This window comes from Macaca mulatta, chromosome 3, assembly GCF_049350105.2.
Source record: "Macaca mulatta isolate MMU2019108-1 chromosome 3, T2T-MMU8v2.0, whole genome shotgun sequence".
NCBI classification, from domain to species: domain Eukaryota; kingdom Metazoa; phylum Chordata; class Mammalia; order Primates; family Cercopithecidae; genus Macaca; species Macaca mulatta.
The window spans coordinates 156,551,025-156,564,696 of NC_133408.1; the positions used below are offsets into that span (position 1 = coordinate 156,551,025).

The 13,672-nt window shown below is 38.0% G+C and overlaps 1 protein-coding gene and 1 non-coding gene across 20 annotated transcripts in view; both read left to right on the top strand.

Annotated features, from left to right (window-relative positions):
- ST7 (suppression of tumorigenicity 7) overlaps positions 1–13,672 on the top strand; it is a 284,115-nt gene that overhangs the window by 61,703 nt on the left and 208,740 nt on the right. For 4 of the 19 annotated variants that reach the window (XM_015134746.3, XM_015134748.3, XM_015134742.3 and 1 more), the window contains exon 1: positions 3,694–4,107. In XM_015134746.3, the coding sequence (XP_014990232.1) occupies positions 4,086–4,107 (22 nt within the window). In that variant the 5' untranslated portion in view covers positions 3,694–4,085. 19 annotated transcript variants of the gene reach the window in all.
- MIR6132 (microRNA mir-6132) lies at positions 3,687–3,795 on the top strand. The gene is given in 1 exon segment (NR_128325.1): positions 3,687–3,795. It is a non-coding gene; the product is annotated as a microRNA mir-6132 (primary transcript).

The following is a 13,672-nucleotide window of genomic DNA, read 5'->3' on the forward strand; positions in this document are numbered from 1 at the left end:
CAACTCATGTTTTCAGTTCATGGCAGAGGGATTTTTTTTTTGTATTAGAAAAGAGAATTTATTTTGCTTTCAGCACAATCACTGTTGTACTAACGGCATCATCATAACACTGAAGGGGATATCTTTCAAAACTGATATTTGATGATTCAATAATAGATTTATTATAAAAAATTTTAAGGGGCCCAAAAACACTTCTATTCAAGGCCTTTGCATGAAACACTCTTCCTTCCATGTGGTTTTCATGCTAACCATGTGGTTTTTTCAGGTCTTGTTGAAATGTCACCTTTCTAGAGTGGCCTTTCCTAACAGGCCACCTAAAATAACCTTCTCATTCAATTACTCCTTATCCTGTAATTCCTTTTTATCTTTGTTCATCACACATACTATCACTTGACATGTCATGTGTTTGTTTCTCTGTCTCACTCACTAAGATATAAGCTTCATAGGGGAGGGACTTTGTTCATGGCTGATGCCTAGAGTGTAGAACAGTAAGCTCCCAGAAAACAGTTGTTGAGTGAATGCATGATAGGCTTTCCTTTAAAAGTGACTATTGACTGACTTTAAGATTTTTGCTATAATTGTTCTTTGTCAATAGCATTCTCATTTAATGATTATTATTTTGACCACTAAACTATTTTGAATGTTATCCTTCCTTTCATTGCTAACTTTTTCTAGAAATTAACAGCACTGTCTTTACTGTGAAAGAAGGACAAGGTTGCAGGCAGGGATATTCAGACAGAGTGGATAAGCCAAAGATCACTTTGGGTTTGGATTGTATTATATGACTTTTTTTTTTGGAGAGGGAGGGATAGTGAGGGACATCAGATCAGTTTTATTCATCCTTCATTTTTCTTCGTTACGTTTTCTTTAGGCAACACATTTAACTTTGTGTTCCTTCTCTGAGGTGACTAGAGAAGAGAACTGGAATGAACTAAACTTTTGGAATCATTTTGGTCAAAGATGGATCTTCAGCAATGTGGATCCAAACCTTCTAAAGTGTTTAGAAACGCCTCAGGCCTCCACGTAACAGAAATCTTCATAGGAGTCAGAGGGTGTGATTTGTGTCCGGTTTTCCTGGCAAGTGAGATGCCTAATGTTTTTAGCATACTGATCCTGTTACAGTTGTCTAAAAAGTAGACTTAAAACAATCACAGCCTTTAACTCTTAGAAGCCTGTGCCAAGAAGTAAATATAGGCCCTCAGAAAAATGCATTTTTTTTTTTTTTTGAGGCGGAGTCTGGCTCTCTTGCCCAGGCTGGAGTGCAGTGGCCGGATCTCAGCTCACTGCAAGCTCTGCCTCCTGGGTTCACGTCATTCTCCTGCCTCAGCCTCCTGAGTAGCTGGGACTACAGGCGCCCGCCACCTCGCCCGGCTAGTTTTTTGTATTTTTTAGTAGAGACGGGGTTTCACCGTGTTAGCCAGGATGGTCTCGATCTCCTGACCTCGTGATCCGCCCGTCTTGGCCTCCCAAAGTGCTGGGATTACAGGCTTGAGCCACCGTGCCCGGCCTGAAAAATGCATTTTCATACACATATATATACACCCTCCCATGTATGAACCAACAAAAGGAGCAACATAAATGAGTCGGCAAAGCAGTTATTAAATGTAGACCATGGCCTCTGGTTGAAAATATCTCTAACCCAGGTGCCATTTTCTCATTCTCTTTTCCCTCTTGCTGTTCTGATGGCCACATCCATCTACTATTTGAGTACCTATTTATATGACAACATCTCATATGCAATTTAAAATTGACCTTATGTAAGACATCTGTCTTTAAGGTTCCACCCTTTTGAACTGTATTATCCTTTCCCACTTCCTACAGTTACATTTCAGCACCATTATTGATATTCCGTCTTGGTTGTTGACATGACTATTTTTGAAGGTATACATTTTTATTAATTCCTGCAATTTTCTGTGATTTTTTTTTTTTTTTCCTTCTCTGATGACCTTTTGCTTTTAAGGATTCTTTTTTTCCTTCACATTTTGAGTTGGTTTCTGTTTTCCCTTCATTTCAATTAAATCCTTAAATATAATTTTGCCGATTATTTATTCATTGTTCAAGAGGCATTATCGTAGTGCGGTTAAGAGCATTGGATCCAGACTCCTGAGTTTGAAGCCCAGTATATCATTCACTACCTGTGTGACCTCGACAAAGTATTCAACCATTTGTCAAATGTGGATAAAAGTGGTATCTACCTTGTAGGGTTATTATGAAGATTATACATGTAAAGGACCCAGGATAGTGCCTGGCACATAGTAAACACTCAGTAATAGCTAATTGTTATTCTTTCCTGCGACAGATGATTTGTTCTTTATCTTATGTAGCATCATCAAATGTTCTTCTTAATGGCTCAGCATTTTTAGTAAGCTAAAGATCAAGTTACCTTGAATAAATTGTGGTACATTCATGCAATGGAATCTTATGCAGTCATTAAAAGGATGAGGTAGATCCTACATATACTGACCAGAAAAAGTACTAATGATATTTTTAGATGTTAAAGTAATATGTGGTTCCACTTTCATAGCAGAATATAATATTTAAAAACTGTATTGAGATGAAGACATGTCTTTGTGAACACAAGAAATTAATTAGAAAAGGTATATACCTTGGATGAATGGGTGGAGAGGAGACTTGAACTATTGAACTTTCTACTATATATGATTTTAAAAGTGTGGAATTGTGGAGTTACATATATATGTATATATATTTATTTTTTGTGCATTTCAGTATTTTAAAAACATAAGAAAACTTTTTTTTTTGGCTTGTGTTGGATAGCTAATGAAAGTTCATATGGTTCTGGTACTTCTTCTTTAAAAACAGATTTATAAGAATATGGTAAAGAAGGAAGACATTTTTTTGTTCCAGTGAGTCAAGAGATAAAATATTTTCAATTATTTCTTTGTGTGGGTAGATCAAAAAGAAATGTGTTGGTCACAAATGCTTACTCATACAGAGGTACACACAGGTGTGTGCACACAGCCTTAAAATGACTGAGTTGCTCTGGAAAATGACAGAAATTCATGTAAGCCACGATGAAGAAATAGGAAAAATACATGTATGTAAATATATTCCTAGAGCAACGTTTTTCACATTTGAATAATAGTTGCAAAATAGCTAGTAATGGAATTGCCTACATTTGAGTACTCGCTGTGTGCCAAGCAGTGTTCTAAGTACTTAAGATTACTATTTTACTGTTACATTTGTATGTATTTATGTGCCTAGAATATATGTGTAATAGTATACATATTTTCACATACTTGTGATTGAGTATACAATCCTTGATCTGTCAATCTACCATAAGCTTCGAGAAAATAACAATGAACTCTTCTGTAATTACTTATAAAGGCAGATAATTTTTCTCACTTCTGATATTCTTAATTCCCTTGAAAAGTTCTTTCTATATGCTGCGCAAAACCAAGAAGCCTGATATGCATGATGTCTTTGTGGTTAATTGCTATAAAGCCAATATTTAAATTTCTTTGAGTCCTCTTTTACTGCCTGGTATCTTGGGATGAAGAGCTGCGCAGGAGGGGAATATATACGTGGCTCTCAGTCTTGTGCATTTTGTGACAAAGGAATTCCCCTTTCAATCACGCTGCTCTCCTGGAGCCCCTGGAGCCTCTGGCTCAAGCGGCGCAGTCAGTCTGTGCAGTGTCCCTGACGTCATCCAGCGTATGCATAAGCCCTGCTATTGTCTTACTGCTACAGCAGGGCTGGGGATTGCAGTATCCGCTGTTGCTGCTACTCCCAGTCCTGCCTCTGCTGCTACCTAGTCCAGCCTCACTGCATCCCAGAAGAGCCACGTCGGCCTTCATTTGCCTAGTGGATTTTCAAAAGCAGCTCTTCGGTTTTTGGTGCTGTTAAGAGACCTTGCATTTCAATCACACGGGAGAAAACTGAAGCTCGTAAGAGGAGAATCTGGCAGCTGGACACAGCTTGGACTGCATTGTCTGGCTTCATGACCCCTGCTGTGTAGCCGGCTCATCTCTTCACTCTCACATGTACACTCTCCTCGCTTTTCTTTCTTTTTTTTCCCCCTTTTCTTTCTTCTTCTAATTTTTAAAAAGCAGCCTCTGGAGCCAGCCATGTTTGGCACTGAATCTTCATGTAAGTAAATGGATCCCACTTCTCTGCTATTTAGAAATCTGCTTGCTGTCATGGTTTCATTGGCTTGGAGTTCATATCACTTCGCCTTAGGTCATTAACAACCTTTGTATTTTGGCTCTAATTACAAAGGACTTGGTCTCAGGGAAGGAACTCCCCTTAACTGGGTTATTCATCCTTAAGGCCAGGGATGTCAATGTGTCAAAACCAGGCCTCTTAAGAGGGAGGTAGGAAGACCAGAATCCATACAGCCACCCTAGAATGTGTTAATTGATGGGATCAGGCCTGTCACTGATCTATTGTTGCAGGCTCCATAATGGTGCTTAAACCTTAAAATAGATACTGGGAGGATCTGAGATGATAGTGTTTATTAGAAAGGAAAGAAAGGCTTACATTTTTCATCTAAAGAGATAAATAGTATCATTATATACTCTTCTTCCATAGTTTTACAAAAACATATAGACATATGTAGATTCAAAATGAATAAGAAATAGCTTTATTTTTAAGGATGGATTTTTTTTTCCCCCCACAGTGGCTTCAATTTTGATATGCTGGCTAGCATCACAGCCCAGCAGGATCATATCTTTTTAAAAACTTATACAATGAAATTGCTTTTGTGCAGAGAAGGCCCTGCACAGTGGGCTAGGCAGGACAGCAGTTGTAGATGGCTACAATTGATACTTTAAAAATTACAACCAACCTATGTGAGGAATATTTAATGTTGGGCATAGAAATATAACATCAGTGCAGTTGTACAGGCTCTGCAGAATATTTTGTCATAGTCTATTAGCAAAGATGACAGTTAAGAATTTCTAAAAGAGATAAGAATTTCTAAAGAGACTTTCAACCTGCTGGGTAGAGCATTAAATATTGGCAAGCCACTATCTTTGCCAGGGAGAAGGGGTTTAGGGCAGGAATTTAGGAAACCGATTTCTTATGAACTTGTAGTTTGACCTTTGTTTTCTGATCACAGGTGATCAGTGTGACTGTGTGCATAGCTGATTATTGCAGAATAGTAGCGTTTCAAGAGAGCTAATAGTCCTCAGTTCTTTTGTTTCTTAATTGGCTTTTTAAAAGGGTTACTTTTGTTTCACTGTAGAAGCTTCTCATCTCAGACTACCACATTGCCTAATCAAAGTCATGTTAGAATAATAGTGACATGTAATATCCCATTCAGCCTGTGATAGTATTATTCCCTAATAATTTAGGCATAATTTTTTTAATTCGCTTAGTGGTACATTTACAATTGGTTATCTAAGAAATAGAAATAGATCACAAAGTGTCAAAGACCGTCTGGTTTCATTTCAGTCATGGAATTTTGTTTATGTGGGAGCCTAGGTATGGGCAGAAATATTTATATACTAAAGGAAAATTAGACCTGTTACTTGGTTTAGCCAAAAATGGAAGTTAAAACTCAGTGCAGAAGTCTTTGGTTCTTGGACTAGGGACTCTGACATTGTCTGCTCAGTGTTACCAAGCAGACACATAGCCTTTCCCCATCATCAAACCTGATCTTTGGTAATATCACCTATGTGCTGTATGGTATGTGTGAAAACTGCTGGTTGCTTGTGGTCTCCATAGCTACCAGATTACTGAAGAGAATAAAATATCGTTCAGAAGACAGAATACTATCATGCAGGTTTTTAGCATTTTTTGTCTTTTGTGAGTGTTAAGCTCTGTTTCTTGCTTATAACTTGAGGACCATAGTTAGATTCATACTGTCAGTGGATATTGTGTTGAAAATGAATTGCCTTCTTTGGCACGTGTATACCTATGTAACAAACCTGCACGTTCTGCATATGTAGAACTTAAAGTATAATAATAATTAAAAAAAGAAGATACCCTAAGTCTGCATTCAGTGTTAGGATAAGTGTATTTTCTTTGTGTTCTGAGACATAGCTTTCTAGGCCTTTGATTTCAACCTTTTGGAGGCTGTTTTTTAGGTTTGAAACTTTATTTAGCATATTCAGGAAAATAGTCACATTTGAAATTCCAACTAGTTCAAAAGGAATCTCCCAAACCATCTAGGGTATTCTTACTAAATTATCATAAGAAATTCTTGTTTAACTATCTATTCTGTATACAGTGCTGTGGTAGATCCTGGAAAGAGTTAATTTTTTTCTAACTTATTCTGATTTTCATGATTCTTATCCTTGATTATGGTTGCAGTGCCTTACTTATATAGGATGCTTTTACTATTTAAATTGAGGTATGATTTACATGCAGTAAAATGCTTAAGTCTAAGTGTGCAGCTCAGTGAATTTTTGCCCATGTTTATACCCGTAGAATGCTACTCAGATCAAAATACAGAACATTTCCATTTCCCCTAGAAGTTCTCTTGTGGCCTTTCCCAGTCAATGTTATTTCCCCTTTTCATGAAAAGGTAACCACTATTCTGACTTCTGATGCCATAGATTCATGTTGTAAGTGCCTCTTTTAAACTTTCTTTATCTCCCCCTTGCTCTCTGCCTATAAGAGAAGGAAATGTCTTCATTTTCAAATATTGTATTGATTAAGTTGATTTTATGTTTCAGATCTTTGAGTTCAGGAATTTGCAGTAGCCTGAATGTCACATTATAACATGTTCTGTCTTACTGAAATAATGTTGTTTTAAATACTTGCACCCTCCCTAACCAAAAAAAACAGACACACAAAAAAGCCTTTAAAAATACCAAAAAATTTATGTCGAAGAGTAAACCCTAGTTCTTCAAAGTTAAAGACTTACACAACTATGGCAATAGAATTAATAAATGCTGTTTTATGACTGACACTGCTTTAGTCAATATCTCCAAAGGTACTAGTCTCATCTCTTTGACTTAGTGAATCTGAATCTCCCACGGTTGTGTAGATTGGTCACAGTCAATCTATTCTGGGCTCACTTTGAAATGGGTGTTCTATAGTATGTGTAGACTGATCATCACAAAGCAGGAAGTATAGCTTCTATAACTCCGTTTATTACCATCTTGATGTATTTCACTGAGCTTTTCCTTTACTAAAATTTCCCATGTCTAACAATGGGAATAGTATGTCTGTTCTTTAACTGCTTTGAAGAAATACAATTTTAGTTTCTGTGGTCAGAATAATTTCGGTGTAAGAAGAAAGTACTATCAAGTTTTGTTGAGGAGGGTGATAATTAAAATGCATATTTAGGGTTCTTAATTTGATTTAATTTTATACATACATACATATATATATATATATATATAGTGTGTGTGTGTGTGTGTGTGTGTGTGTGTGTGTGACGAAGTCTCACTCTGTTGCTTTGTTGCCCAGGCTGGAGTGCAGTGGCACATTCTTGGCTCACTGCAACCTCCACCTCCTGGGTTCAAGCGATTCTCCTGCCTCAGCCTCCTGAGTAGCTGGGACTACAGGCGCCGCCACCACGCCCGGCTAATTTTTGTATTTTTGTTTAGTAGAGATGCGGTTTCACCATGTTGGCCAGGCCGGTCCCGAACCCTCGACCGCAGGTGATCCGCCCACCTCAGCCTCCCAAAGTGCTGGGATTATAGGCGTGAGCCACTGCACCTGGCCGATTTAATGATATATTTTAAAATAAATTGATTATTTTCTCTTAAAATTTTATAAGAGGAGAAAATATTTTTAGGGAGAGAGGGAGAAAAAGTGTCATCCTTTCTTTCTGTGGAGTAAGTGGTTTTGAGGAAAACTGATTTTGCACTGCTGACATTTGGTTACATCCTCCTTGATAAAGCCAGTTATTCTTCAAAGAGTGGATACTTTAAGTATAATGAATTATTTAATTGGCATTTATTGGGCTCAGCCCTCCTCTTGTCTCCCCTCCCATGTTTGGCTTTTTCAGTTCTCAAGGGTACCACTTAAGATGTACTGTGGTGGGAATTGTGCCCTAGTCGAACACATTAATGTGTCTTCCAAAGCACCTGCCTTATTAGTCCAGTGAAGAGAGCAACACCTTACCTGCTGAGAAACAGAGTGTCCCTGGAGCAAATAGCATTATTTTATACTCTTCCAAAATTTTTTGTACAGTTATAATAATTAAAAAGACCATCTGTGGATGGAGAAAATAAATCACCAAAGAATCAACAAAGCTTTAATAGGATCCCCCCACCTGAGCTTAGTGGAGATGAGAAACTAGTGGATGGGTGTGTCAGGGGGTCAGGAGTCCTTTTTAGCTCTGGTGTGGCTGGTCCACACATATTCCCTGCCATTCCTTGGATATCTACATCACCTGGGGTAGGCAGCCAGATGTTGGAAAGGATTTGGGATATAGTTTGATACCCCATGTGATTTGTCTTTGATGGGCACCAAAAGTTCAGTTGTTGCTTTTTGTTTTCATTACTGATGAGTGCATTAAGTTGAAAATGACAGCTTCTCAGTTTTAACAGGGAGTGTGGTACCATGTTACCGAGAACTAGATAATTTTCTCAAATTTTGAGCCATTGTGTGAGAGGTAGTCAAATGAATAATACTCTAGCAATATTAAATCACCAAGATACTGTAGTTAAACAGACATCTCTTTGATAAAGAAACAAGTGAGTTGTACTCTTTTATGTGCATCTCAGGCCATTCTTGGTAACTGGTCACATGTGAGATTAAACTTGGGCCTATTGTTTTGGTGTGTAATTTCTGTGAATTGGCTGAGATTTGAATAGTAACTATGGTCATTCAAAAATGGCTGTTCACATCTGGACCATTTCTCAAAATAAGCATCTAATTATTATTAAATCATTATGTCAGAGACTGCTGTTTTTGCTGTTAGTATGTTTGGCATTTTAGTAGTCTATTTGGTTTTCCTTTTTATTATTTATCATATGAAACTAGGTAATTTAGGAACATGAACCCTTTTCCTTTCCCACAACATTAATCTGGTTATTAGATTTAGCTACATTGGATTTTAGATGCTTTCATCTTAAAACAAAAATAGAAATACTTAAGTATATGCACAAAAACCTACCTCTAAGTCTGCACTTAGAGCATTGAATGTAAAAGAAAAAATATTGCATGACATTAGATAAGTAGAAAACCACAGACTGCTGAAGTCACAAACATGGAAAAATAATTATAGATTTTAGGCATTATATTGGAACATAGTCATACAGGAGCTTGAAAAACTAAAGCTCATATAACGTATTTGACTCATCTTACTGTATCATTTTTTTCTTTTTTTCTGAGAACACACATTCTGATGTGAAATTTCCTTTTGAGTTCCTTGGCTGTTAGTAGTTGACGTTGTATTTTTAGTATCAAGATAATATTTTAAAGTAAATAAGGAAATTTTTTTTTCTTCTGGGTATTTATATACTTTACCAGTACAGAAATGGAATAAAAATATGCAATGGTTATTTTTAAATCCTCAGATTTCTTATTTTCACTTCAGTATTGGTCTATTTGTTAGTCTGTAGTTTGTTCAGAAAAAAATTACATGTGAGTCTTCAGTGATTTGTTGTTTTCATTGTCACAATGGACCAGATTCATATCCTGTATAAACTGTGGGGAGTCTATGGGGAAAATTACCATATATGGAAACTTTCCCCATAGTATCCCCATGGAGTTACACAGGATGTGAATAGTATTCATTGTTGTTATGGATTCTGAGCTGGAAAAGTCACTGATCATGTGTATTTTTTTAAACATTAATAATAGTCACTGCATTAATTTATGTTCATATACTGTTAAATTTTCAATATGAGACTATATGGACACTATAAATTGAATAGTCATTTATAGACTATTAATTGTATAGTCATGTTTTTGTTCCTTTTTTGAAGAGTATTGATATCCTTCCATTTTTTCCTAGTCAGTATAAAGCACGAGTTAACACACTTAATGTTTTTAACAAGAAAATGCACAAATGCTATATTATTTAAAAGGTCCCATTTACCATGCTAGAATAGTAAATAGTAAGATTTTCAATGTATTCTATTTGTATTAGTAATTAATTCAGATACTTATGAACAAAAAAACAAATATGCAATTCAATGCATATTTAGAAATGGCAGCAACCACATGCCAGATGCAGCAACTAATTGCAGAGACTCTGACTTTCACTTGCCTGGATTCATACCATGGCTCTACCATGTGCTACCAGCGTTTAACCATGTACTGTCTAAGCTTACAGTGTGACTTATCCAATGAACTCTCTGTTTTAGGGGAATTGGCCTTTGGGGTCCTGGATATCTGCCAGGGTAGGGCTTATCAAGGGGCATTTGTGGAGAGAGAGTTCAGCAGTGGAAAATACTGACTGAAGAGAGATGTCACTTCTTTTTTTTTTTTTTCGAGACGGAGTCTCGCTGTCTCCCAGGCTGGAGTGCAGTGGCCGGATCTCAGCTCACTGCAAGCTCCGCCTCCCGGGTTTAGGCCATTCTCCTGCCTCAGCCTCCCGAGTAGCTGGGACTGCAGGCGCCCGCCACCTCACCTGGCTAGTTTTTTGTATTTTTTTTTTTTTTTTTTAGTAGAGATGGGGTTTCATTGTGTTAGTCAGGATGGTCTCGATCTCCTGACCTCGTGATCTGCCCGTCTCGGCCTCCCAAAGTGCTGGGATTACAGGGTTGAGCCACCGCGCCCGGCCACTATGTCACTTCTTAAGGCTGGGTGAAGACTGGAAGTTCCATCATGGGAATATTTTAAGGGATCCAATAAGAGGTTTGAGGGGAGGAGACTGTATGAAACTGATGAAATGAAATGCGTCAGGGTTGGCAAATGCCAGATGCCCAGTGGCAAGCATCATTGATTGGTCATAGCTCTCTTGCAGGATTAGCTTCAGCCACTAAAGGTTAGAATGTTGTCCACTCAGAACACTTCATCAGTGCAAGTGTTTTCCATGTTAGTATGAGTAATAGACACATAAATATTTAAATAAACATACAAATATTTACCAAATTAAGAATCAAGGGCCGGGCATGGTGGCTCACGCCTGTAATCCCAGCACTTTGGGAGGCTAAGGCAGGCAGATCACAAGGTCAGGAGTTTGAGGCCAGCCTGGCCAACATGGTGAAACCCTGTCTCTACTGAAAATACAAAAATTAGCTGGACATGGTGGTGCACACCTGTAGTCCCAGCTACTCAGGAGGCTGAGGAAGGAGAATTGCTTGAACTCGGGAGGCAGAGGTTGTGGTGAGCTGAGATCACGCCACTGCTCTCCAGCCTGGGCAACAGAGACTCCGTCTCAAAAAAATAATAATAATAAATAAAAAAGGTAAGAATCTTAAGTGTTCCAGAAATATCTCTTTAGATTTTGGGCTGGACATGGTGGCCCACGCCTGTAATCTCAGCACTTTGGGAGGCCGAGGCAGGAGGATTGCTTGAGCCCAGGAGTTGAAGACAAGTCTGGGTAACAAAGCGAGACCCTGTCTCTAAAATGAATGAATGATATAAAATAAACACACCAGTCTGTGTCACATTATGGTTCTCAGTAATGTCAATGTGTTAAAGATTCAGACCCACCACTGGGCTCTTCTGAATGAAATATTTATCAGTTGATGACAAATCCCCGGAGTGTAGCAGGGTACCTAGCATATATCAAGTGCTCATGTTCTTTAAAATTTGAATCTGCTGTGGATTAAGGTAATGTCATTGAAAATAGGATGCGTGGGCTTGTAGGGTGTTAATATTCAGTTTAATAAAATTTTCCAGGCTAAGGAGTTTATCACACATAATGGGTACATGTCAGAAACATGCCAGTAATCAGCCCTTGTCATCCTTCAGAGCAGGAACAACTGACACAAACAGAATAATAGCTTATTACTAAGCCCAAATTTGTTAGTGAGTAAACTACCATATACTGATAATTTGCCGTACACTGATAAGTTGACTGCGTCTAATCTAAGTTGGCTCACCATTCTTAAAGGTTAAGTAAAAATAATGAGTTACTCATAATCATCAGTTTATGTACAGCATGAAAATTGAGAATTGTTTGCTTGCAATACTGATATAATTTCAGGAACTAGAAAAATTATTTTACATTTTTTTGTGAGCATTTCACACTGTTAAGATTGAGGCTTTTTGGCATATTTTGGGCAGTAGCAAGCCCGACTGGAATGCATATAGATTAGAAAATCACAGGCCGGGCGCGGTGGCTCACGCCTGTAATCCCAGCACTTTGGGAGGCCGAGGCGGGCGGATCACAAGGTCAGGAGATCGAGACCACGGTGAAACCCCGTCTCTACTAAAAATACAAAAAATTAGCCGGGCGCGGTGGCGGGCGCCTGTAGTCCCAGCTACTCAGGAGGCTGAGGCAGGAGAATGGCGTAAACCCAGGAGGCGGAGCTTGCAGTGAGCCGAGATGGCGCCACTGCACTCCAGCCTGGGCGACAGAGCGAGACTCCGTCTCAAAAAACAAAAAACAAAAAACAAAAAAAACAAAAACAAGAAAATCACAGTGACTCCACTGGAGTATTCTTTACTACCTCCTCTACCTCTGGCTTCTTCTAGAACACCTAGTTTTCAGGGGAAGGCTTTGGTAGGGTCTGGCCTGGTGATATACATGGATGGTGCAAGCCTGGACTTGTCTCAGAAGTCTGAATTTCTCATCTGAAACTTTCCTAGTCTTGTGTTGGTATAATGATGTTTCAGTTACCTATTGTTACACAACAAACTCCCTCAAAACATACTGGTTTAAAACAATTATGTATTATTATCTTTCACAGTTTTGTGGGTTAACTGGACTCCATTAGTGGTTCTCATGAAGGGTCTCATGCAGTTAGATTTCTGTCAGTGCTGTAGTCATCTAAAGGCTCACCTGAAGTAGATCTCCAGGATAGCTCTGGCATACGCTCTCAGTTGAGGTTAGCTGTTGGCTTAGGGCTCAGCTGCGGTTATGGGCAGGAATGCCTATACAGTTGACCCTGGAACAATTTAGGGGTTAGAGGCTCTGATCCCTGCACAGTTGAAAATCTACATGACGTTTTACCACTAAAAACGTAACTACTAATAGCCTACTCTTGACTGTAAATAATTATAACATGGATAATTAACACATATTTTGTATGTGAAATATATAGCTATAAATATATATGCTGCAAGTATAAACATTCCTGTATATTTCTTTATGTGGACATATGTTTTCATTTCTCTTAGGTAAATACCTAGGCATGTCATTGTTGAGAAACTGCCAGACCATTTTCCAAAGTGGTTATACCATTTTACATTCCCACTAGCAATGGATGGGAGTTCACTTGCTTCACATTCTTGCCAACATTTAGTATTGTCAGCCTTTTTAATTTTTGCTAATTTCGTGGGTGTGTAGTGGTATATTGTGATTTTAATTTGCATGTCTTTCATTCTTATCATATTGAACATTTTTTCATGTTCTTTTTGGCTGTTTGTGTATCTTCTTTGGTTAAGTGTCTATTCAAATCCCTTGCCTGTTTTAAAAATGAGGTTGTCTTCTTCTTATCGAGTTTTGAAGGTTCTTCATATATTTTGATACAAATCCTTTGTCAGGTGTATGTATTGACAATATTCTTACAGTCTGCAGCTTTCCTTTCTGTTTTCTTAATAATGTTAAGTTTTTAATTTTGAAGTCCAGTTTATCAATATCTTCTGTCCTATGTAAAAATATTTTGCCTCTGTTATTGTCATGAATATTTTTCTC